The following is a 27,690-nucleotide window of genomic DNA, read 5'->3' on the forward strand; positions in this document are numbered from 1 at the left end:
GCTTCTCCCTGCACTTCGAAGCCATGGGCACGATAACTACGGTGGCCCCCCTCTCCAGGAACCACCAAAGTCATCCCAGGATTACACTGCTGGGAAGTTACACTGAATCGATTCATTCATGAGTAGTCGTGATTAAACACTGGACAGCCATGTGCGGAGAGCTTCTCCGGGACCTACCTAGCCACCATGCAGCAATTCACTGCGTATCTGTGGAGCCCCTACTACACAGCAGGGAGAAGACAGGTACAGAGTAGCTGTGAACAGCAAAGCTCGAGTCCAGTTCCATTCCTGTTAGGCGTGGCACCCTGCAGACGTTTCCCTGGCTCTTGAAGCTTCAGCCTCACCATCTGTAACGTGGGGGTGATGGCAGACCTACCTCAGAGGCTTGCTCAGCTCAGCTTAGTACAATCAACACCCGATTAACGCCATATCCTCTGAGAGGTGTTCCACTTAGCAGCCTGTCAGACTGTATCAGATCCCTCTTTGGAAGCTTTCCAGTTTCTAAATTATAGATACTTTCTGGTTTGGTGATCTGAGGAACACCCATCTCTCCCACTGAACGGTAAAATTCATGAAGGCAGAGATTCTGATTTGTCTAATATACTCAACCGCCAGAACGGTGTCATGTAACAGGTGCTCGCTAAATACTTGTTGAACTAATAAACCATGGCGACAAATACATAATATATAAAAGATCAAAGCACAGTAACAGCCCTCATCAAGTGGGTCACAGGCCAGTGCAGCAGTTCTCCGTTTAAGCTGCACATCACCTGCAGAGTCATTTTATTATAATCCCAATACCTGGGCCTTACTCTGGAACAACTCTTGGCAGGTGGGGCTCAGGGACCCCTGTGCTCGTGTTTTAAGTGTTCTTAGGTGATTCTAATGAAAAGTCAGGGTTGACACTTGCTGGCCTAATGCCAGAGAGACCAGTCAACAGTTACAATACAATGGGATATACATTCTCATAGAGCAGCAAAATGATTTCCTGTGATGATGGACATGCCCTGGGTCTGCGCTGTCCAGTACTGTAGCTGCCAGTCACATGTGGCTATTGAGACTACGGAACCTGAACTTTAAATCTTACTGGATTTTAATTAATTTAAATTTAAAAAGCCATATGTAACTAGAAGCTACTCTATTAGATAGTAGAGACCTAAGGCAAAGTACACAGGAAAACCCCTAATTCAGCTAGGGGTGGGAGTGGTCAACGCTCAGCCAGCTGTGGCCCCCATCCACCAGACGAGAACAATCTCATGGAGGAAAAGGCAACCAAACTGCACACATTCCTTGAACTCTCCACCTTACGCACATGCAGGGACTACCTCTGCCTCCTGCCATGTCCAGGACAGCTGGACTTTTAAAGAACCTTTAAAGAACAAGATGCAGCACATCCCTTCCCAGTAAAAGAGCCTCTGTGTGAGCAGCTGAATGATGTGACTGTGGTCACTGCGGGACACGGAGGGGATGTGCCTTGAGCAAGGACACTGGGGCGGGGGGGTGGGGGGGTTACGGGAAGCCCGTAGCAGAGTAAATAAGGCAGCATCTCACAGCTGCAGAGGTCTCTCTTCTGTGGCTCATAAGCTGAGAGCCTCAAGCATAAACTATAACATTATGGAGAACTGACACTTACTCCTGAGGCAGATAATGGCTCATTAAGCTCTTTAGAAAACTGGGCTGGTCCAATGCTATCTGCAGAAGACTGAATTAATATAGAGAAGGAACCCATGCCACTGATCTAGAGGTCATTCTTCCCACATGTGAAGCACCTATCATGTGGCGGGAAGTCTGTTAGATGGCCTTAAATATTGCCTTATTTATCCGTATGATACTCAGCAAATTAGATATTATTTTCTCATTTTACGGTGAGGCGATGTAAGAGTCATGGAAGTTAAGTAATTTACTTAACTTTAACAAGTAGTGATAACGTTAGTGATCTACACTACCTTTCTTTTTCATAAAAACTGTACTTTAATTCCATTAAATAGACATATTATTGCTTATTTTAAAAATCTCCATTTGTTTTTTGTTTTTCCAAAACAGATCTGGATGATCACAATCAATGCTTCAATAAACCTACTTGTATGTACATTTTATATATACTTTCATTGACGCATAATATACCTGCATCCACATAAAAAGTACATCAATCTTAAGTGTAGCATTTGAAGAATTATCGAAAAATGAACTTAACTATGTAATCATCCCCAAATCAAGAAACAGAACAAAATCAGCACCTCAGAAGATTCCACTCATGCCGCCTCCTAGTTATTTGCCCCGCCCACCTCCTCCCAAATTGCAAATACCTAAAAAGGGACTACCATATATTGGGAGGACATCGGAATGAGGCTTAGGTAGAAGTTATATATAGGCCAAGACTTCAACCATTGGAAATACTTAAACATTTAAAACATCACTACATAACTAGGCAATCATCTAATTATCTATCTTAATTAGAAGTTAGTGTGTTCTTGGATATAAAGAAATTACAGAGAGGTATCAAGGAACCAGGACACAGAATGGGTTAACAATCAGGCCCAAGGGCTTTGAAGAAGACAATTAGGTTTCCAGCTGATGGAGACTACTCATTCCCAGCTCTGATAAGGAGGGGAGGGCCATGAAGGATCTGATGGTCGAGTTTTTCCTTTTTCAATGTTCCTTTCAACTCCAAAATTTTATGACAATTATGAGTATGAATATAAATAAAATATAAAATTTATATAAAATATGAATGTATGGCATTTACTGAACTCCCCTGAGGTGATCGGCTCTTTATAGATATTAGCTCATTAACTCCCTTCAACAACACTGTAATACCACAGTGTTCTGCTTTACAGAGAAGATGGAGGTTCAAAAAACTGAAGTAACCAGCTTAAGGTCACATTGTTAGCAAGGGGCAGGGTGAGGGTACAAACCCACTGGTCCAACTTCAAAGCCTGTGCCCTTTCCACCGGACTTGCTGCCATCCCCTTGGGGGTCTGTTACAATACAGTAACTGAATTCTCAGACCTTATCTGTGGGTAAGTGAGCTGGTACCAGTAATGATAACAAAAGATGTGAGTCAGAGACCTTGAAACTCACTTTATATATCCAAGCCACTCCTCTCCTTCCCTGGGGCGATGGAACCTACGCTTTCTTGTGGTTAGCCACTGTTGATCTTAACTAGGTTTACTTTTTATCCCCTGAAAACATACTTTTGTTGCCAAGATGACAAAGCCACCAGACCCAGCTAAAACATTCAGTGACACAGGTTACGGGCACACCCTCAGGAATAGACGCGGGCTGGCAGGTCCCTCCAGGTTTCAGTTCCACCTCACCCGTTCCCCTTCTCTCTCACCCCATGCCTGGCACCAATACTGATTCCCAAATGTGTAGACTTACACGGCAGAAGGAAAGATCCTTGTGTGCCTCACGCAGGCCATGGAGTTAGAGACTGACCAACTACACGACAGATGCTGAGTATCTCCTACGTCACTTGTGACAAAATTCCCCATAGCCCTGCTAAGTTTTTAAGTGTATACTAAAGTCCACTGCAACTCAGGTTCTTTAATCAGTTCACTGTGGAAACAGTAACTGGTGTAGACTGAGAAGAAACAGAAAAAAAGAGAAAAGCTAAATTTCTCTGACCTACTTACTTTTCCTTTGGTATCAAGTCTCCAATAAACACAGCATCTTACAGATACAGAGAAAAACTGTAGACGTTATATATAATTCATGCTGTCTGCTTTGGTAAGTACTTACCTTGACCGGAATTATATATTGCTTTTACAGACTTCTTCACTTTTTGCAAGGCTGTTCTATCTTGGTCTAGAGCCTAAAAGAGAAAAACAGGGAGGGGGGAAAGATGTTGGAAAACTTGGCAAATTAAAACTCGTTTGTAATGGCATTTGTTTTGCTGAGTTACCACAGTGGTAGCAAGTGGACATATTTATGAACAGTGAACCAGTTCAGAGACTGGAAGTGCCCAGGATCTGAGGAGTCGTGTTTGGGGGGTAAATGCAGAGTCATCCCACAAAGCTCAGTGTTGGGTCAAACTGACAACATGGCAGTCAATTATCACCCCAAGCTCTGCACAGGAAAGAACACACATGACACTTCAGATAGGGTAAGACTTGCTTCTCTCACTGGGAGAGGGTGGCACCCAGGAAGGGACATAGGCGAGCCTAAGACGTGAATGACCTATATTTACGAGAATCTGGGGGTAATTTCAGCCAGGAAGAAAACATTTGAAAGGGTGTAATAAGAGTGACCTGAGGGTTCCTTTTAGCATAAAAAGAATTATGACATAAGGCCAGTTATATTTTAAAATTCTGTTTACTGAAAAAGGACAGCACGGAAAATGCTACCATGATGCTGGTAATGCTTTTAAATGATTTCTCAGATGGAGAATAAACACATGTACATCAATTTACTTGTGCTACAAGTTGGGGGAGGACCAAGGGGACTGTCACTGTGGATTCTTCATCCAGGGGCTGGATATACAACTGTGCTCTGTGAAGACTGGGCACTTAGGATATGTACTCTTTTCATAAGGTGTTATTTCAATTTGAAATCAAATTTAAAAAGGATTGTATGCAATATAGATATACATATGATATGCTGACCTGACTTCTTAGGATAACTTTAAACCCTGTTTCCCCGAGGGTCAATGATCCAGAGACTGGGAACCCCTGGATGGGGTGTCAAGATTTGGAGAGCACGAGCAGTAAGAGCAGTAATAATGAACTTATCTACATAAAATCTAAGACCATTCAATGTATACTCGCATCCATGACATCATCTACACCTCAAAACTTCAGAGGAGAAAACTGAAGGCCATCGAGGGTAAGTCCTATCGCTGAAGGTCGCATGTAGAGACGAAAGGGTAAATGCGTTGACTGCAGGCAATGGTCACTCCCTTGTCCTGCAAGATGGTCTTTCCTGCCACTTTAACCCGTGGCTCAACTGGCCGCTTGCCCTTTCTAGTTGTGGACCCACTGGCTGGCAGGGTGGGCACCTGACTCATGCTGGGCTCAGGCTCCTCACAGGACTTCTGGCTTTGGCAACAGGGATGGTAAGGTGCATGCAGGTCCTTTCTGGGGAGGAGGGCCTGGGGCCCGCCAGGGGTTCTGTCTCCAGCTATGTGGAACAATCTGGCCAGACGGAATGATAACCCGCACAGAGCACCAGACACAAGCGGCGGCGGCGGAGTCCCGCCTTCCGGCTGCAGCCAAGGCGCAGGTCACTGCTAACCTTCCTGCAGCCTGAGAACCCCGGACAACACGCTCCTCTCGCCGGGAGCTCCGTGAAGTGGGGATTCTATCACTTGCAACACAAGCCCAAATAACATGAGCATGAAAGCTTCCGGAGTACTTGCTGCGCGAGGCATAAGCTTCCTAGAGCAGACGTACCAAGTAGGTGAGATATAGATGCTTTCAGCGTCTTCTCCCTTTGCGGGGCTTCTTTACAAAAACCCCATAAAGCAGCATCTACATTTTTAAGATAAGGAAATGTGACAGACCTTCCATGAATATTTGTAGAAAGGGAGGGAGGGAGGGAAAGATTAAGGTGGCCGAAGTCAGAGAGCCCGAAGGGGCTAAAGTCACATCTCACACGAATGTCTATGGGATCTCAAATCTAAGGGGATGCTGAGGTGAAACCCCGGGTTTTCGGACTGCAAGTGTGAGGCGGTCTCCACCGCGCCCGTCGCTTATACTCATCCCACCTCCACACATCTGTCACAGCCACGGCCCACCTGCACTTCGGTTCAATATTTTCCTTTAAACCCATTCACAGCTTTTACATTGTCCGGAACTGTCCTAAATGGAAGACCAGGATCCTCGCCATTAACAGAAGATACCCTAAAAATCACTGTGTATCTCTCTCTCTCTATCTAAAATGCTCATCTGGTTAGTGCCTGCAACTGTCTCACAGAACACTGTGACACTGCACGCCACACGCAAGGAAACAGTGTTTCACGAGACAGTCACGGGAGACAGCTTTTGAGTTACTGCAAAAAGCTGAGATTTGTACTTTAGAGAAAAGAGGGAAGAGAACTAATATTTTAATAAATGGTAGTAGGGTATAAAGGGTGCTGAGGTCTACAAGACTGCCTTTTGTAATTCTCACAAAAACCCTGTGACAGAGTACTATTATTAAATTTGTTTTATAGATGAGGCAAACAGAGGCTTAGAAAGTTCAGGTTGGCCAGGATGGCAGAGCAGGGCTCTGAACGCAGGTCCTGACACCAGAACCCTGACCTCCCCACTGCTACCTACTTCTGTATTCCTCGATGTCTGTGATGAACCGGATCTAAAAACAGAGCCTCATCTTAACAGGGGTGGGGACCATCCACCTGTTTTCAGAGACAAATCTAAGTGGAGAAATTAAAAGCCATTTACGGTATTCGGAGCATTCAAGGAAAAGAAAGTAATGCAAATAAAGTGCAAATAAGCATTCGTTTAAGAGACTGAATCTAATGGGTTTCTCTTTTGATGAAATGCTTTTGTGGGAAGGACATTTAAAAAACAATCCCAATAATAGCTACCATTTATTTTTTTATATCCATATTCTTGCCATTTTTTTTTTCCCCTGATGAAAAACCCTGGGTTTTTGAGAAGTAAAACAGCTTGCTTGCCAAGTGACACACATCCAGAAAGAGCAGTGCCGGCCTCTGCTTTTTCAACCACACCGCTGACCACGGTAGCAAGAATGTGTGCCCGTGATCCCCCTGGATCTTACCACTGCTTCATTATTTTTGAGAAAGGAAAAGAAAAAAAAGATCTGCTGCTGGAAGAAAATAACCTATCTGTTCAGCTTTGGGGAATGATGACCACTTAAAGATGGATCTACTCAAAGAGAAATTAATGAGTGGGCTTTAATGTCCTTGTACAGTTAGAGTTAATGAGTCCAAATGAGCAAAGGGATGTGGACAATTCCAGCCGTAACACTTTCTGAGCCCAGCTTTCTGCTCCCCCTCCCCCGCCCCGCTCCAGGAAAGTCTCAGAATTTATGTTGAATTTTTACCAACTCATCTATAAACTAACAGGGTGTAAAGTTCATGTACATACTTTGAAAGGTTATTAATAACATCCACGTTTGACAGCTACAGTCACAGCTAGGTCTGGGTAACACTTCTCTTTTCCCACTCCAGTGTTTGGCCACTGGCACAAAGAAGCCGACTGAAATGCACTTCTACAGGCCCCGAGTATAAGAGAAGCAGGGGACACTGTCGTTCAGTTAGACGTGTGTCCCCTCCAGGGGCACCTGGGTGGCACAGCGGTTAAGCGTCTGCCTTCGGCTCAGGGCGTGATCCCGGCGTTATGGGATCGAGCCCCACATCAGGCTCCTCTGCTATGAGCCTGCTTCTTCCTCTCCCACTCCCCCTGCTTGTGTTCCCTCTCTCGCTGGCTGTCTCTATCCTGTTGAATAAATAAATAAAATCTTTAAAAAAAAAAAAAAAGACGTGTGTCCCCTCCAGAATAACTCATGTCTAAATGTGCTACAAACTAACAGGCAAGCAACACCTACAGTGACATCCTTTCAAATGTCCTATGCATAAAATTACGTAAAGGCTAAGAGAAAAGGGGCAGATAATATGGGCTATGAAAGTATTATACTTCCCAATGTTAATAGATGGACCTGCATTTCTAAGTATGCATTTGAAGTTGAACTCAACTCAAAAGGGTACGTGGCGGGGGCAGGGGGGGAGAGTGAGGATGAACTAACAATAAACGCATCCAGGAGAACATACTGATCTCTAAGAAGAGCACTTTCCCTATCCCCAATTCTGCAAGACCACAACCCGGCATTCCCTACATTACTAACGAGCAGGCCTTTAATGTAGAGAAGCACTGCCCACCTGGAGACGGAGACTCTTCACTATTATTGCCCAGTCCTAACAAGTCTGGTCATCTGAACGGGCAGCGAAGGCACAGGCTGCTGCCCAGCTGAGAGAGACTGAGAGAAGCCATGCCGATGGAGGCCTTACCTGAGAGCTGGCCACCAGAGGGATTCAGAAACATCATACAAACCGGACAGAAGGATGCAAAATTCCCCAAGAGTCTGAAGCCTCTCAGGGGAGGACACGGAACCTTTCATGCCCCTCCGGGATAGGTGGCATCCCTCGGTCATAGGAGAGCACAACAACACATGTTCTCAGAGATGCACAGGGATCCAGCCAGCCTCCTGCCAGCTCAGGGTCTGCACTAGCTGATCTCTTTGCCCGAACACTCTTCCTGTGGGTGGCTTTCTTCTTACACAGGCCTCAGATTAAACGCCCCTTCCTCCATGGGCCCCTCCATGGTCAACCTGTAGTGCCCGGCCCAGCCCGCCTGGTTACTCTCTACTGCACGTCACGCTGGCTTTTCCACAGCACCACCGCCTCCTGAAATGATCCCATTCATGACTCCTTTTTCTTATTGTATTCCTCTCCCTGCATAAAAGCTTGATGAAGCTAGGGCCCCATGTAACACATTCATGGCTGAATTCCCACTCCCAGCACCTAGCAAATGAGATGCTCCAAAGTGCTTATGAAATTACAAATGCCTGAATGAATGAATTCCTCAGCACTCTCAGTTCCACAAAACAGGAAAGTATGCAATGTAAGACTTGCCTTCAAACTGGCTGAACAAAATAAAGTTTTGGACTCAGAGAAAGGCCCTCTGTAATCCTTCCCTCACTGGTTCTGAACAGCCCAAGTTTAAATGGCTGTATACTTGACATGTCTGAACATTAACGTAGGTGTAAGAGGAAGACCATTTGGTATCGATAGTGATGGTTTAACAGGAGAAACAGAACTTACACATTCCAGGTTAATTTTGTACCTTAAAATAGTTATTCTGGCAACTTTCTTAAAAAAGCATTTTATTGAAACATGATATACTTATGTTAAATGAGCAGCAGCAGCAGCCCTACTGTCATTATTCAGTAAGATTTTCTATTTCAGAATTATTTTCTAAGTCTATGGCACCTTCTTTTCAATATACGCCAGTGGGAAAAACTATTCATATATTTGGGTAAATGTGGTTTTTGAAAATAAGCATTAGTCTTCGGAGCTATACCCTATGCAGATAACTTAGAGAGAAAGGAACCAGTGGCTGTCAATAAAACAACAACACAGAATTTCTTAGAGATATGCTGAGGTGGACAGCCATCACACCTATCTTCCAGGGATGCTGAGCACTGAATGTACTATGTGTACCTGGAAGCGGCTAGCGCAAAGCCTTGCACACAGCAGGTGCTCAAAAACGGCCATCACTACCCTCCCCTCTGAAGGTACTTCTGAGAGACAAATTCCTGAAACATTTGGAGTGACAGCAAAACATCTTTGAAACAAGTACTCCTACTAGCAGACTGATTTCTCCAATGAAAAAAATTTTTATTTACTTGGGAAAAAATGGGGGGAGTGTTTCCATTTTATCACTTTTCAGTCGCGTTCAGAGAGGTAATTTGTCCCCTAATCACCAAGAAGCAAATGTTCTTCTTTTGTGTCATTCCTGGAACAGGGAAAGCAAGGGAAGGCTACTTTGGTCTAATTTTGGTTCATACCAGACTGCTTCAGCCTTCAGCTTATGAAGTGATCATGCTACCTTGCAGGGAGGAGGGAGGACTGGGGAGCCAAGTCCTCGGACTCCTGGAGAGACTGGATGCCTAATTAACATTGGCATAAGGCCTCTGAGGATGAAACAGAGATAGAAGTTCTTGAACAGGCTCACGGCCAAATCAATACATTCATTATTTATCTGTCGTAAGGCCCCATACACTAGAATGCGTAAGTGTATAATTATCATGTGAATCAGAAATAAGCCCAGAGAGTAATCCAGTGTGATAATGCAGAGCACGGGGAATAAAGGTGCCAGAAGAGAACAACGGAAAATTGCCATCAGCTCCAAAAAGAGGACGGATCGGGCAAACCATGCTAGTAAGTTTGCTCTGAGGATCACCCAACTTGGGCTTTTACAGCATCATTTACGCGCTCATCTAGTGACTGTGCCTGGCCCATCCTGAACACGACTCTGAGCCACGCACGGGTCAAGCGTGCCAACCAAATACTGCATCCACCTCACCTCCCTGGCTGCATGCCCCCTTCCTCACTGCCACCTGCCACCTGCCACAGCAAAACAACACTGACACAGCGCTTCGCTAGAATACACAGGTAGCCCGGCACAGTCCTCAATAAGACCGATGAAGAAAGCTATCCAAAAACTATTAATCCCTGCTGCCCCGGTTATCCACACCTTGTATCATTTTACTCTTTACCTTGGATTTTAGGTGTTTAGGTGCCTGTGTCTCTTCTCCTACCCAACCAACTAAAAGCTCTGTAAGGATAATACTTACACGTTTGTTTCTTTCTGTACATAAAAGATGCTCAGTTACAATTTGCTGAACTGAATGGAACACACACACATGAGGAGGAAGGATGAATGAAGGCCCTGTTCTTATAATAAAATCCAGATCCCTGCAAGGCCCTATGTGATCCAGCCCCGCTGCCCTCAGACTTCTGTTCCCACACTCTCTACTACTCATGTCTAGGCCACACGTGTGATCTTTCTGAACCCACCAAGCTAGTTCCCGCCTCCAAGCTTTGGCAACTACTAAAATTCTCCAAGCTCTCCCCCAGATCTGAAGGGGCCTGGCCTGCTCCTTCTCTCTCCCTTTTCCCTTTTGGTGTTCAGCTCAAATGCTAGAAGCGCAGCCCCAATTAACTTGAGGGGCAGATGTACGGGGTACCGAGAATCCCCCCGTGTGGCAGCTACACCACAGCAGCAGTTGGGAGAAGGTTCAATCAGGAAGCGTCAGCACAGAGCATCTGCAAGGGGGGGGGGTGGCAGCGGTATATATGAAAGGAAGAGGTAAAGATGTCACCCTTAGTTAGTTTCAAGATTAATATGAGTTGAATGAGGCTGCTACGCAAGGGGAAATGATCAACTTAAAATAAAATTCGATTTGCATAACTTAGCCAAAAAATGGAAAGTTGACATGTTGTCCACAGAGATTTTAACCTACTCATCTGTACTGTTTTAGACTATAAAAGGTGTCCTTAAGATTCAGATCCTCTGATATTCATACAGATTTCAATTAGAAACATTAATGTCCTCTACTCTACCTATGGCTGAAGGGTGGCGCAGGGTGAGATTTGACCCCTAAATGCTAAAGATCCCTATGCTATAAACGACTATGGATTTGGCCCAACTTGGTAAATTACTTCACAGTTCAGGTCTGCAGCAAACACTCAACGTATCACCTTTGGCGACATTTACTGAGCGATTCTAAGTATCTACTCCCTGCACGGAAACACCACCCACCTATCAACTTTCCGATCCAAAGAGAAGGTACTGCATAAAACTAACCCACCAAAGTCCACTTTACCGGGTATGCATAAATTACCCATTAGGTGTTTAAACATCTTTAGGGCAGGGACTGTGCCAGGCCCAGGGGAGGAGCTCAATAAGTATCAATCAAATTAATCTGCCTCTATATTAAAAGCATCTAGAATTAAAAGTGTACAGAAAAGACCAATACTCACAAAACGCTACTATTTATTTCTCATGAGCTTTTGATTTTAAAAAACCTAAGTGTTTATTACAAACACTTGAAGGAAGTATCATCTTAACTAAGGTAAATACAGCAGCACTTAGTTTTCGCTCGGGTGATGCATATAGAAATATTCATTTTCTAATCTCCCCGGGGCACATCCTGTTTTGCAAAAGTCAGTCACATCTATGAAGTATCGGTGAAATCATTACATTTTCTTTGTGAAGAAGGCCAAAGACCTTGATGAAACACCCCCCGCCCCGATGAAAACCACTGAGTCTGCAAAGGCAACCTTCCAGAAGTCTACCATGCGATGTAGACAGAGGAAGCTGAGCAGGCTGAAGGGCCTCCCCCTGCCCCCCCCCCCGAGGCCCCTCCTCCTAGAGTTGGGACAAGCCAACCCAGAGATGGAAACAACTGCCCTCCGAGAGAAGGGAGAGCCTGGTCATTTTCATATTCTGCCTCCTGCACTGATGTCAGAATCCAGCAATGTGAACAAAGAAAGTGGAAGATCTCCTTCAAGACCCTTAAGGTCAGACCGGTTGTCTCATAGCAGCACAGCCATCACATCCATTCTGTGATGAGACCCTAACCCATCTCTAAGGATAAGCTTTTCTTCGTGAAGCTCCTTCTCTGCCCATAACACCAAGAGTTCTTGCTGGCCCCACACCATCTGGCACGAGTTACCACCAGGTAACTAGCATTTAACTACCGCTTATCAACAGGTCTAGGTGTTTATCGGTGGACTTGGAAGAAGCAGAGCCTAGTCGCGGAGCTGGGCACCATACCGAGGAGAAGTGCGACAGGATGGCTACGAGCCCAGGCACGGAGGCCAGGGAGCCCTCTCAAGTCACTTCCTGGCTGTGTGACCACGGTCGGGTTAGTCATCCTCCCCGACACTCGTGCCTTCCTCACATGACACCTGGCACACACAGGTGTTTCCTTCTTCTCTTCCTTTCCCTCCCTGTCCTCAGATTCTTGTATTCTCTCATTCCTGTCCCCACTGTCCCCCATATTGATGATAATGATGATAAAAATACCACAACCATGTTTTATACACAATACCTTATTTAATCCTCACAGGAACCTTCAAGGAGGCTTCTATTACCCATACTTTATAGATAAGGAGACTGAAGCTCAGAACGGTTCCAGATCTCGCAGCTGGTCAGGGACAGAGCCAAGATTCAAAACCGGGTTTTCTGGACCCTACAGCCTGAACTCATAAGTGTCGTGTGTGCCAACCTTCCCATGTGACACAGTGAGGTCCACGGGACCGAGGAACCTTTAAAAAAATCAGCCAGGGGGCTCCTGGCTGGCTTAGTCGGTGGAGCATACGACTCTTGATCTTGGGGTTGTGGATTAAAGCCCCACCCTGGGTGTAGAGATTACTTAAAAATAATAAAAATCTTAAAAAAAAAAAAAACAACCGGCCAGGGATTCAGTAATCAGGCCACGAGGCAACTTCTAAACCCTTTTCTTTCCCATTCCAGGAGTTCTCTGTGAAGGAGCCATAGAAGAACTGACTAGAGCGGTTTGCTGGAAAACCCAAGTAGCTCTTTCTTTAAGGAGGGGACAGGACAGAAAGCAAAGTGGGAAGAAGTCAGTGTGCAGCTGGCTGGGGCTGTGCCACCCCAGCAGGTCAGGCTTGAACTGCCCATCAATCTTACATGTCGGTGCACCTGCTAAGTATGGCGCTTGGCACTGTGGGTGTTAGTCAAAACCACACAGTGGCTTTCCACCGAGCTTCAGGTGTAGCCCAGAAGCGGGGGCCTCTATGGACTTCATTAACCAGGACCTACACACCTGATGCTGGGCATCGTTTACACGAAAACCGACTGTTGGCATGTGTACTACACACAGGATTCACGTTAATAACTGCTCACAGCAACATATGGAGATGCACAGGCTTGTGAAAGCTTCTAGTGCACTTAAAAATATCAGTGACCTATTGAAAGACACCAGTGAGAGTGACTGGTAGAAAAAATCCTTCGAAAAGACAAAATTGGTTGACTTACCTATCCTTGGGGTCAGCAAAGAAAATAAGAATCTGAGGGACAGCTTTCCACCTGGTATTTCTAATCCAGCTCTGGCCCACAGGAAGGTCACTCGGGTACTTAGGCCATGCTAAGGAATGTGAGAGGGATGAACAGGAACACCTACAGACTGGGGCCATCCATCTTCAACTATCTGCCCCTCCTGCATGTCAAGGACCATCTAGATAGATACCCGGCAAAAATGAGACTGTTCTCTTCTTTAAGGTGGATGTTAGAAAACAACGGAGTGCAGAGCAACACTTCTGAAGAGAGATGCTTGGTGTTTAGAAGCACCAGTGAGACCAGTGGCCAAAGCCATATGGAGGATAAGGAGGTGGACAGGGGCCAGACCACACATGAAGGAAAAGCCAAGGCATGGAGTTTGGTTTTTATTCTGAAAGCAATGGTTAAAACCACTGGGGCTTTTGAAGAAGGAGGTGACTAGTCCTGACCTTCAGAAAAATGACTCTAGGTGTTGTATTGGGAAGGGAAGGCTGGAAAGGGAAGAGCCGATAGGCTGGGTATTTCACTAATGTAAATTCTCGTAAGTCCTTCTGTTCTGGCTCAATCCACTTCCTCCTCTAGAACCACACCCCAAATTTAAAGCTCCCCCCAGAAATACTTACTCCTCCCTGCTTCACACCTGCTCAGTATCTCAAAATGCTAGACTCCAGGTCACATCCCTCTTGCCTAATCTCTATATGCAGCAAACCACGGAATCCTGCCAGGTCTACCTCCACAGCAGCTCCTGAGCCCTTCCCAAAGGCTCCTTACTTACAGTTGGATGTGGTCACGCCCCAGCCAGATCCCTTAATGGCTTCTGAGCGACTTCACCCTCACCCACCATGCCGATGCCGGAGCAGCCTTTCTAAAATATAAATATGATGGCATCACTCTCGCTTTAGAACCTAGAATAAAGCACAAACCCGCACACAATGCCCTTTTCCACCTTACACTACACCACCGCCACAGACTCCGTTTGTCTTCGGACCACTTGCTTCATAATTCCTAGCACTCCACATTAATGGTGCTCGAATTTCGGGTCTCTATTCTGATTCCAGTGGCACCAATTCTCTCCTTTCTCAAGAATACTTCTGTCTTTTGTCTTCTTAACAATCTTGTAAACTCACGCTCAACCTTAATATTGGGTTTTACCATCTCTTCCGTGAACTCCTACCCCCTTCCTGCTGAGAATCTCTCTTCCGCCCCCAGTGCTATGAAAGCACTTATCATAAGGACTTATTTCTTTACATTTCCATCACCAACAAATGGTAGCTGTTAATCTTTTAAGATGCTACACATGTATTTATTTTCATTCCCCTGCTGTAGGCCAGCTTCCTGACCCCACCCCTGGGCTGCATGGGCCCAGGAGACCTAGATGTTCACAATGGGCAAAGAGAACCCCCTTGCAGGAGCCTGGACACCAGACATCTAAATCAGACTCTGCCCCTCAGACCTCTCAGGTTCCCAGCTTCCCGATGAGTAAATCTAGAGAACTGGTCCACACACACATCTTCCGGCTCTGATTCTCTGAAAGTCAAATACTTTCAAGTCCTAGGGCCATTATTATTCAACTCTCTCAGCTTGTGGAATTTTTAGTGAAAGATGCTTTAATTTTTTAAGAGTAACATAACTGGTATCAACAGTGAATGCTTTCAGGGAAAAACCAAATAGTTAAGATTTCAATGTAATTCAAAGATAAATCACAGCTTTAGTGTCAGATTGTAATTCCAGCCATTTCTGCGCCCGTTTTTGTGTATCCCCTGTCCCCCAAGAAATGTTCTGAAAAGTACAGCTTGATTTTGGTATTCAAAGACTCTATCAATTACATAAAACAAGCATTACTAATGCCTTTTATAGATTTAAGTCAGAACAAGTGTCCAGGGCCAAAAAACTAGTAAATGGCAAAACCAGGCTTTTCACTCTGTAAAGTCTAACTCTAAATTTGATCTGTGTCATTTCTGCCACATCTGACTGTCTAATTCGAAGACATGTTGATTCCACCTGCTATCATGGCCAGGTATTTCACATGCTAAGCTTTCTATAGACTCACGTGCCCAGCTTCTGAGGACAGAAGTTTCAAGGGACTACAAGCCATAAGCCACCTCTTACGTATTCTCCCAGACAAACCTCAGAGCTGTGGACTGCAGATCTGATCATCGTTGAGTAATGTGTCTTACAAAGAAAGACCTAATTTGACAGAGGAGATCAAAAAACGCCAGTCACACATTTGCATGAAGATGATTGCTAAAATGAAGGACTGTGTTTCATGAAAAAATTAATCAGGTTAAAAACAACAAGGTGAATTAAAGTGGTGATCACACTGTGATCTGTAGAAAACGGTTTGTGGAGAGACAGTAGAAAGCATTCTTGGAAAAAAAGAATTCGTGACAAATTTGGAAAATACTATGTGCTAACCATACCTCTTTTTTGGAGATAACCAATGCACAACAGAATATCAGAGACAGGGATAATTAAAATCAGAATACTTTTTTTCCCCCCACACCTACAGAGCAATGCTTGTTGGGACATCAGAATAGGAAACTCTATTAAAAAATAATCTAACAGAGTTTGGGGCGTGTGGGTGGCCCAGTCGGTTAAGCATCTGACTCTTGATTTCAGCTCAGGTCATGATCTCAGGGTCATGAGATCGAGCCCCACTTTGGGCCCTACACTGAGCCTGGAGCCTGATTAAGATTTTCTCTCTCCCTCTGCCCCACTGCTCACAGGCATGCTCTCTCTCAGAAAAAATCTAACAAAATTAAGCCTCAAAAAATATACTATATGTATCAGTTAAAGAGGCCTGATGATTTTCCAATGTAGACAACAGATACTATCAGGAAGAAGACAAATGACTACAATCAATTTTTGACAAACCCAAGATGATCTAAGAGGGAAAAATAATTACAACAAAAAAGGGAACAAAGTTGACATCTGTAACATATAATTAGTATTTGGAATTCTTGTTTTGCTGCTGTAGAGAGCTAGTAGAATAGGAGGACAAAAGACGACACAAGAAATTGAAAATAGCAAATACATGCAAATAATTTCAAACACACTAATGATTTTTAAATTGCAAGTAAAACAATACTAAAGTGTCCTTTTATCCTTATAGATCTATAACAAGTAGGAAAAGTGATAAAAATAACAAAGAGGCTTCAGAGAAATAGTCGCAATTGATCTAAAGGATAAACTGTATTCCAAGTCACAAAGCTGCTCTTATATTTAACAAGTAATCCCGCTCTTGATAATTCCTGTCCAAACTACCCCTACTCCCTCAATAAAAAAAAAAAAAAAGAGGAGACCCCACAGAACACATCACCAGGTTTTATAGTACAAAAGGCTAGAAATAACCTACATCTGACAACAGGGAAATGGCAAAGTAAGATACGAAACAAACTGGAGGGTTTATTGTATGGCCACTAAAACATAAAATCAGCAACAATTAGGATAAAGAAAGGAATGCCAGTTATTAAGCACCTATTATGTGCTGGGTGCAAATACTGTGCGGTACCACTATTTAGAATTTAAAATGACGCGTATTACAAAGATATGAATTTTCTAGAAATGCAAAGTTTAGAGAGGTACACAGCGGTGTTTAAAAGCTATGGCTACTGAGGACTGTTACAATTAGGAATTTTTTTCTTTTAAAATAATCTCCTTATTCAGTATTATAGGACTTAGTACTTAAAAAATTTTAAAGTCTTTTAACAGTGTTTTGTAATACACTAAATGCTTGTTTTTTCCTAAGCAATTGCAAAAGACCCAGTAAGATGTTAACTTTCATAGAAAATGAGGGAGAAACAGTACATACTCTCAGTAATTTCCCTGTTGCCTTGCAAACTGTACATTTAAAAATTAGTAGAATATTGTGTTTCCAGAGCTCCTGTCTGGGGCCCAAAAGAAAACTATAATCACAGCAATTACCTTGTGAACCTCTAATTTCTGTTGTAGTTCTAAAGTTCGGAGTAGCACACCCACCCACAAGTACCATGCTTTCATCTTGAAGCAATTTCGGCTCCGTTCTTGGGAAAATAATAATTATAGGTACAACAAGGTATTTAAAGACCAAAAAATAGTCATGCAAACACCATTTCCATGTTATAACATAATGAGAGTTCCTTAAAAGAATTAAAACCTAGACCAGAAAGGCATTTCCTGAGTCACATCTTTTCAGGATCCTTAGAATTTATCGGGATCCTACCTCAGAATAGAACAGGAGTCTTTGTTGGGGGACAGATTAGGAACCACGGAGCTAGTGAGAGCCTTTTAACCTCCTACCAGTTCTCAAGTTCTACAGTGCCCCCTACTCAACTGTATGTCTGGGTCCTGACCCGGTGATTCAAAACACGCTGCTGATGGCTTAGGTCGAGTCACCCAATTTTATTTAAAATGGAGAGTCACGTGAAAACGGACTAGATGCTGGAATTTAAATATGGTGGCTAAGAGCACAGAATGGGAGCCAGACTGCCTGGGGTCACATCCCCGCCCCACTGCTAACTATGTAACCTGGCCCCGCTCCTTAACCCAGCTGTGCCTCAGTTTCTTCATCAGTAACCCATCTGACAGAGGTAAGTGGATTAAGTGAGGTGATCTATGTCAACGAAGTGCTCAGAGTGGTGCTTGGCACAGAGGAAGCCCTCAACAAATGTTAGCTAGGACGTGCAGAGACAGCACTCTGATGTATTTTTTCTCAGGCTCCCACGAGACATATAATTAGCAAGGACAGTTTTTACATGGCTGGGGTGCCACTATAGAAGGAAAAGAACCGGCAGATGCAGATACAAAACCTTCCGCTCAGATGAGCTTTTAAGATCCCTGATCTCCCGAGAAGGCAGACGAGATGTTCCACTGTGGTGTGGGAAGAAAACTATTAGAACTTGTACTGGGATTGTTTTATGTCACATAGAATTATGCAGTACTGACACGGAAGAGGACGTATAACGTATGTGCGTAGATATATGTGCACGTGGAATGCTTGTGCAAAAACGTTTTACAACGGAGGGGCCCAAAGTTATGAACCATGGTACTGTTAACGAACACTAGATTTTACTTCTCTTAAGAAAGAACTGTGCTGTGGGAAACACGGAGTAAGACTTGCCCAGAATGCAGCTCGGGGGCTGTTGCTGTCTGTGTACAGAGAAGACGATTCCACTGTCCAGTGTGTAGGACACTGCCAAAGATGCCAACAGGTTTCCCTCAAGTAGCAGCACCAATCCAATGATGTTCACTTAGAACAGATGGCATCAATGGCATTCACGTTGTTCCGAAATAAAGCAAGACCTTATATTTTCCTGTCATTTTTACTATCTTGCATCTGCTTTCCCCAACTGCCCAAATATTATTACAATCTTTCCTTTCTGAGGAAATGAAGACTCAGAGAGACCAGGTGACTTTTTCTAAGACCACCCGGGTAATAAATGCTATTTTAAAACTCAAGTCTCCCAAATAAAAATGTAATTTAAAAAAGGATTCTGCTCACAGACGTTCCATGACCTTAAAGATATTATATTGTTAAAAGCAAATAAAAATAGATATTTCCTCCCAAGTCTGCTGTTTCCTACCGCAAGGCACGCAGGACACACACTTTACTGGCAAAAAATAAAACACTTCAGAAAATTTTGGTTTTGTCTTTGAATAGAATACTGAACAAACCAGAAACAAACATTTTAAAATATCACTTAACTCCACAATGCTAAAACACTATTTTCTTGACTTCCCAACGTTGTTCATGGACAACTCAGTTCATGTTTACTGTACGTAAACAAACTGTTTTACATGCAGTTTGTAGTCTGCTTTTTGCATTTCATATTATGCCGTAACATTTTTGCTCATTTTTCCTGCACGGGCACACAGCCATTACCACTGTAGTGGCTGTACGGCCTTCGATCACCCTGATACGTATGTCCTTTGTCTCCCACACAATTCCTGTTGCTGAAAGTGAATAGTCAGTTATTTTACTTTCATCAATAATTGTATTTATTTTTAAGACCCACTTGTCAGCATGGTTGTCAAATAATGAAGTTTCTTTTAATAAGGGTAATTTTAAGTTGTGTGTTTTTAAACATGCTTATGAAGTACCAGCAGGCACTAATGATAATCTTTTACTGTATTAATAAATTCACACGCCACTAAGTCACAACACTGACAAAAGGTCTTAAAAGTCACTGACTTCTAAAAAGCTGTCACGTACCAGAAATGTCACAAACATCTAACTAATAATCCTCTTGCAAATTACCGCTGAGTGCAATTTAGGACAGTGGTTAACTCAATGTGTAGGCACCTTAAAAGGGAGCGATGTCTAACGCAGACCACCTCCCCCCATCGTAACACCTCCACGCCCACACACAATAGCTGGTCCTTAACGTGCACCCTTTCAAATAAAGCTTCCTCAGGAAGCCCATTCAGACAGAATGTCATTAGCAGAGGAATGCTCAGAGAACCGGGAACTATTGATTAAATATTCCTTGAGGAAAACAGGCATGAGGCTGGTATGAGAGTTTGCTCTGAAGTACAGATGAATATTATGCTCCACTGGGTATTGTTTCCATAAAGGTAAATCTTCCTGTTGACAAGAGCTGAAGTAGTTTTCTATAAATCAAGGCTTTGAAATTAAATCTTATTTCCTCAAAGATGCACATTAACATTTCAGAGAGGCTTTCTTCAATTGGTGTCAAATTGTGTTGTTATTTTATCAGAATGAGTCCTTTTGTAATGTAAATGATCACCCGCAGGCATTCAGACTTTGGCAAACCAAACTTGATTGAAATGGGGATGCATCTACAGAATATTTGGGGAAAAAACCTCAGTCTCCACTCTGAATTCACTGATCTGACAAATATCCAGTGGGAACAATGTCCCAGAGTCAGGAAATACAGAGATGACCCCTGACCTCAGGGATCGTGATGAATTACCTCAATCACATTTATTAGGTAGCTGGACACAAGATGTTTTTAAGCATGAATGCTTCCCTGTAATATGATATTTGGGGATACATTTGCTAAGACAAAAATGTATTCACCTAGAAGTGAGGCATGCAGAAAATTTCAGAAAATATTTAAGAAAAAATATAGCTTGAAAGTAAGAATGATAAAGAAAATTCAGAGTCTTGATAAATACATCTAAAAGCTTTTATTAAATGACCTTTTGTGGACCGAGCTATATTGTAAAGAAGGGGCAAATTTCCTGTGAATGATTTGTTAAAAAGTGGTTTCCGTTTCAAATATCGAAATTAAAAAACGGAGCTACAGCACTAAGGCCTCTAAGAAAGCACCCCAGCTTACGATGGTTTTATGAACTCTCAGCTGTTTTCCAAGTCCATGCTGATTCTTCAGTACAGTCACATGTATAATGGACACTTCTTGGTAACTCTGATGGACACCCTCAAGGGATGCTCCCCACCCCTCCATCCCCCCGCCCTTAAATACTTTCCAGCTGCTGTGGTGCCACCTAGCACAGTGTCCGGGGACAGTCTGCAGTCTAGATACCTCAGAGATTCCCAATGACTCCACTTCTCAAAAATGAACAAACAGCTCTCCCATTCTCCAATGACAAGACCCACTATGAACAGATGAGTGGTTCAAACCCAGTTCTGGGCGAACCCCGTAGTGTCCGGCACACCTCTGGAGGACTTGGTGACACAGTACTTCCTTCCGTGAGCTCTCACCTAACAGAAGTGTGGTCAAGTACAGGGTGGTGATTTTAGGACTTTCGCATATTTAGAATATCCTTAAATTTGAGAACCCTTCACTTAGATCAGAATTTCCTGAAATCTGAGCCCAATTTGCCTAATTAATGCTGTGAGACGAAAAGGATCTGTAGTCAGTAAGTTTGGGAAATGCTCCACACTATACACCCTTTGAAAATTCACAGAGAATTAATACATTAAAATACCATGAGATTCCTGTTTAAAAAAGATTTTTTTTTTTTTACTTTAAACTTTGTTTCACAAAGTATTTCCCAAACTTACTTGGCCTCAAAAGCATACTTCCCACCTCTATCCTTTTTTTTAGAAGTGCCTACTAACGTCTTAGAACCAGTTCTCCACACAATACACTTTGGGTAACACAGACTTGGATCATAATATTCCAGAAAATCTGTTGTAATTTAGATCAGAGAAAGCAAATGGGTGGCTCACAGTCTAAATTCAACTTGCCTGAATTTATTTTATATGGCTTGCATAATTATCTTTTGTAAATTCTGAATCAGCTTCCAAACATTTAAAACTTGGGAGATTTAAAATAAAAATTCAAAAGTCCAACTTTGTCTATAAAATGCCTTGGTTGAGAGGAACTCACTTTTTCCCTGGAACAGTAATGATCAGGACCCAAGGAGGAGGTGCCAGTCGCTCTTGCCTGGCCCCGGTGCCAAGGTCTCCTATGGATCCTACCTGTGTTCTGGGCACTGGCTCCGTGATGAAGTTGTTAGGGCATGTTTAGGATGCTTGTGGAAAAAGTCTGTCAATCTGTCCAACCCCCTCAGTCTTTCTCCTCTATGAAGTGCGTGGCCCAGGTGGTGTGCCAAGGACAATCCCTGTGTACATGCATGGCCCTGGTATAAGTAACAGAGCCAGCCCCACTCCTGCCCCATTTGGGTAAGTTATATGGTCACTAATGCTGTAAAGCCTTCCCGGACCTCCCTGATACTCCCATCCTCCACCCTCAAGTCTCACGAACATATTTCATCACTTAAGGATGCCCTTTGTTACTTTCCAACTCATGTGAGTGTTGTAGAAACACAACAGACATCAGAGCCCAGAGGACCTAGGTCTGATTTCGGGCTCTGCTTCTGAATTGCTGTGCCAGTACAGGCAAGTCCCCAGATCGCTCTCAGGTTTGGGACCTGCATCCCACTGTTTCACAGAGCTAAAGCAAAGGGTCAGAAATGTACCTGGTACACAGCAGGTGTTCAATAAACAGTACTCTTAGTTCTGAGAATGGAACTCCATGCTATTATTGCTGTCTCATAATCCTTATATTCCAAATGCAACAGCTTTGGGCTCTCATGGTAGATACATAATACATGATCAGGAGTGATTTGCTGATTTCTTTCTTTAAAAAATCTCAGGAAATGTCCTTGTCTCAATTCTCATGTTTCCTTTCTTTTCTTTCTTTCTTTCTTTCTTTTTTTTTTTTTTTCAATTTTGGGGTAAGTGGCACAGGAAAATTTCCCTATCTGTCCGATCAATTTCAAAAGTAAATTCCAGAAGGGAATCTGTCCACTTATTTATGGATTTTTTTTTAATGTTTTAAAAGCTAGGGGTAAGAAGGAAAAAGAAATTCTCCCCACAGAGTATGGTTCACAAAATTCATGACCTGCGTGATTAAAGAAATAACAATCTGCCTGTAATTCAGAGGAATATAATGATGACTCACTCACTGACATGGGCTGATTTTTTTCCCTCCATGCCTTGGGATTACTAAATAGCAAAGCACTCTCCCTTGGGAATTTTCCCAAAGTCTTTATTTGTTCCCAACAAGCTTCAAACATTCTATTTTCCACTTCTTTTAAATGTGTCCCCTTTCATTTCTGCTAATAACCGAAGTAATTTCTCACGAGTTACTGCTATGGGAGGAGAACCTCAAAGTGGATGCTTAGCTGCTTCGAATTCACTTTAAACCCTTGCCAGACCTCCTTTGTGAGGCTACACTGAGTGGCCCTGGACGCAGGGCCTCTCCTGCTGTCTGACTTTCCTCTCAAGTCTAAAGCTGATATTGAAGGAATAGACGGACAAAACAAATCAAAAGACAGCGGGGCTCTGATCCATCAAGGGCCTTTTATGGGTTGGGTTATGACTATAGCAAATTTTCAAGTGAAATTAGCATAAATTAGAAATGCTGTTCTTAAAATCAAACTTAATGAGGCTTCATTATGCTGTCATGCTCACTCACTCACTGGCTATGCCACATCACCTCACATGACCTCCACATATTTCAGTTTCTTATCATGGACAAGAAAGTGGAAAGGGAGGCGGGAAGTACTTGCAGTTTGTAATGTCTTCATTTGAGAAAGAAATTATAGAACGTTGGACTGGAAATGAACCTCACACTTACACAGCAAGAATTCCAAGACAAGCAAACTGTACAGATCTGGCTACTTCTTGTGTAAGGACTGAGAAACAGTAAGGCTTTCAAATTAATTGCATTTATCTATTAGGTCCTTGGCTGTCCTAAAGATGATAAAAAATACCTTGTGCTTCCTCTGTCTCCAAAACATTTGGGGGATGATGGATAAAGGATATGTTACAATTCCTTTTTTTTTTTTTCCTCTTCTTTTGGAAGAAGAAAAAAGGCCAACCAACACTGTTTATTTATATATTGTCCAGTTAGCGGAAAAAAAAACCACCCAAAAATTCATTATTTTCTTTCTATTCAGTAGGCATTCCTACTGTTTGTCGTTACTTCTGTGACAGTGTAAGGTCTTTACAATCCAAGTGTAATGATGACTTGGTTAAATAAGTAAAAGTGGAGATATTGTACACATATCCTGTACTACCACAGTCTCTTCCTGCCAAATCACTGACCATTTTTGATTATTCTAAAGGGTCGTTCGTCTTGCTGGGCTACTAGAACATGAGCTTCGTGTAAACAGGTGTTGGGTCTTCCACATCTCTATGCTAACAATGCTTCTGCCACTTTTCTCTATTTCTAACAGCCCAAAGTTCATATTTCACTTGACTGCAGAGCTGGGAAGACCTTAGAAATGTCATATTCTAACTGCTATATTATATGTTAAAACAAAAGTAAAAAACTGAAATCCTGAGAAGTTAAATGACTTGCCCAAGTTCACATGGGACAGTTTCACACCAGGACTAAACCCAAGTCTGTCTCCTATTCCCATGATCTTCTCTTTATCAAGATCCAACTGGAGTTCCAGAATGGCCCTGAGATGCCACTTATGGTCCTCGGCTTGGAAACCCAGTGGATGTGGAAGATGACAGGATGACCTCACGTGTGTAGGAAACACGGGCCAATTAGGCCTCTAAGGGGACCCACTGGGTCTCCATGTGCTGAATCACCCACTTCCACCAACCAGTAGACCACATTATGAACAGAGGTATGCCAGGGGCACAGAGGCCACAGGATGAACACAGGGCTTCTTTCCAAGGCACTGAAGGTTTGTGGGGGAAAAACAGTTCCACATTAAAGCGAATATAAACTATATTGTGGTACATCAAGCCAAATTTGCTTTTACCCCATCAAGATAAAACACGATACCTTCAAGAAAATTCAAGGCCTCTTAGGGTCTCCCTCTCCTCAAGGAAAGGGATACAGAAATATAACCCACACTGATTCAATTACATGTATTTAGAAAAAAGTGTGGGAGTGGGAGAGGAATTACTAGTGAAAAAATGTACTTCTACCCACATAAGCCCCACTGGGAGGAGGCCATACCACTGAGACTGTGGCAGTCAGACCCCTTACTTCCTGCAGCCTCATGCATTCCAAGGATCTCACCAGCTTGGAAGAGAGTCTAGTGTTTAAACATGTGTATGTTTGCATATGTGCCTTTATGACATCATAGCCCCTAAATGCAAGCCAACCACTTTGGTGCTCAAATGAACAAATAATTCATGACAGTCTATATGCTAAGAACATGGGTCTTTCAAAGCAATTTTCAAGGGTATTCTCCTGACTTTATGCCACTTTCCCTTAACATGATAACTTAACCACCCCATAAAATTCAACCCTTCCCCCAGGAGTAAGTTTCAGGAGGATCAAGAAGAGAGGTGCTGAGTGGCGGGATGCTTGAGAAATACGAGGATGGAGGGAGTTTTGTAAGCCTGGGGGTCAGGGAAGGTGTGGGGGAGCCTGATTGTGAGAAAGGACTGTCAGTAAGACGTGGCACATGGCATGTCTAACCCACTCCAGTCTAAGTTAAAGGCCGATAAACCCCACGGGGTTGACCCAGAAGAAGAATCTCTGACACCTCAAGTGATAATGGCAGGTGCGGGGGAGCCCAGGACTTGGGGTGGGGAGATTCTGGAGGCGGGGGGTTAGAATCAAGAATCCTTCAACTTTTGTTCTTTCTTGGCCCCGGGACTACTGGCAGCCAACCTCCAGCACCAAGCACCTGACATCCTGTATGTACACGAGAAACACTTGCAGAGTGAATACATGAATATAGTTAACAGGTATAAAAGGAAAAAAAAAAACACCAATGGACTTTACAATTACAGCAAAAATTAAAAGACTATAGGCTCCAAAAATAAAAGTAGCCACCAGATATGGACGATATACACTAATCCATACCTTTCTCATTAGCTAACAACCAGCATGTGAGAAAAACATGTAGTTCCCAGATCATCTTCATGTTCCTAGTTTTACTTTAGGGAAAAAAAAAAAAAAAAAAGAGTACATGTGGGATTTCAGATAGGTTACAGAAGGTTTATTCACTGTCCTTTTCAGAAAACACTTGGGATGGAAAATGATTCTTTATTCAGTATGAAGAAAGCAGTCTTTGAATGTTGGTTGGAATTCCTAGTTTCTCAAATGCCTTTAACTAATATTTAGACTGTAAGAACTCCTCCTGTTCCATGATCCATGTCGGAATAAAGGCTATCACAAAATTTTGAAAATGTTTATAAAACAGGCTCCATTGAAAATTCCCCAAAAAAGTTCTAGAACAGACCTCAAATACAAGTTTATCTTCGGAGGTATTATTAAATGCTTCGAATATTTTACTACTGCAGCAGGATAAACAGAGAGGCCTGTTCCATGACCCAAAAGCCAGGATTTCCTTGAATGACACGCTAATGAAAAATGCAAACCAGTGGAAGTCTTGACTCATTGTACCAGAGTTTGTTACATTCCAACCAAAGGTCTGCCTTGCATCAAGAGAGAAGAAATAGCTTCTGAAACCAAAAGTTATCCTTAACCCTTTGCCTCAAGAATATTTCCACTTGTGTATAACATGCAAACAGAGAAAAAGAACCCCCCAACTACTTACACATTTATTAATATGAGTAGCTCCCAATGACTTGGCATATAGTGTCTGATTATGTATGGTGATTATGACACCTATTCTTAAAAAGCCCCAACTGAAAGATCAGGCAAGAGATTACCACCAGGTTTTGCAGCAAAGGGCCGCACTTTTTCTCCAGCATTGCTCACTGGATCAGGGAAGGTAGCCTGCCCCACGGACTGCCCAGCAATCCATGATGTGGTTGGGGAAAAGAAAGATAAGCTGGGCCAGTCAAATCTGACCCTCCAAGGCATTGGAACTAGAAAACAGAAAAGAAAAGGTGACAGGGGAGAAGCCATGATGGGCTAGGTACACAAGCCCAAACTCTGGCTGAGCAACTGAGAAAAGATATACAAAGCACAGGCCAGTCCTGGCCAGGCAGGAGTGTGAGAAGGAAACACATGAACGTAAAACAGGAGACATCACTGAGAGAAATCATGAGGAACTAACTCCCACTATCACCACTTTTGAGTAAATTTAAGGGAACCTCTGCTCACTAGGGCCTGAGTGAAAGGGTGCTCTTTGTTATTTCACTTATGTCTCAGAACAAGCCCATGAAGTATTATTAACCTCTGCAGGCCACAGAGCTATTAAGTAGCGTGATCAGAGAACCAAGTTCGGCAGTGCCTTGCTCCAAAGCCTAGGGCTTGTTCACTGAGCTCCATGCACTACATGTGAATAATAACTATCAATTTTGAGTGTCTTCTATGAACCAGGCACATAGAGACACTTGACACAGATCATCAATCTTTTTTTTTTTTTAACAGCCCTGCAAGGTAGGCATTATTCATGACTTATATGTAAGGGAACAGGATCAGAGAACCTAAAGCAGCTGTTTACAGTTGCACGGGTAAAACACGGCAGTCCTAGGATTCTCATACCTGCTCTTCTTGCTACATACCTCTGTGTTGTAGACACTGACATCTGTGAAATTCCAGCCCCTGTTAAAACTGGTGGGAAGAAAAAACCCCCACAACTACTGGAAAAGGCAGAGGATTCCTAACTGTGACCGGGATATTGATGTGGTGTGGGGTAAACAGAGAGACACATATATCATTTCTCAAGTGCTCCTCCAGACGCGGGGAGAGAAGACAATGAGACTTGAGAATACCAGGGCTGGGCTGAACCTAAAGGCAAATCAAATCAGGAATGCTAGCCAGACAGCAAGATGAAACTAATG

General features: G+C 43.1%; 1 protein-coding gene across 3 annotated transcripts in view; it reads right to left on the reverse strand.

Annotated features, from left to right (window-relative positions):
- ASAP1 (ArfGAP with SH3 domain, ankyrin repeat and PH domain 1) overlaps positions 1 to 27,690 on the reverse strand; it is a 339,203-nt gene that overhangs the window by 143,872 nt on the left and 167,641 nt on the right. For all 3 annotated transcript variants that reach the window (XM_040625648.1, XM_008689380.2, XM_008689378.2), the window contains exon 4: positions 3,742 to 3,814. In XM_040625648.1, coding sequence (XP_040481582.1) covers positions 3,742 to 3,814 — 73 coding nt within the window. The remainder of the gene's footprint in view (positions 1 to 3,741; positions 3,815 to 27,690) is intronic.

This window comes from Ursus maritimus, unplaced genomic scaffold (assembly GCF_017311325.1).
Source record: "Ursus maritimus isolate PB19 unplaced genomic scaffold, ASM1731132v1 scaffold_9, whole genome shotgun sequence".
In the NCBI taxonomy this organism is placed as follows: domain Eukaryota; kingdom Metazoa; phylum Chordata; class Mammalia; order Carnivora; family Ursidae; genus Ursus; species Ursus maritimus.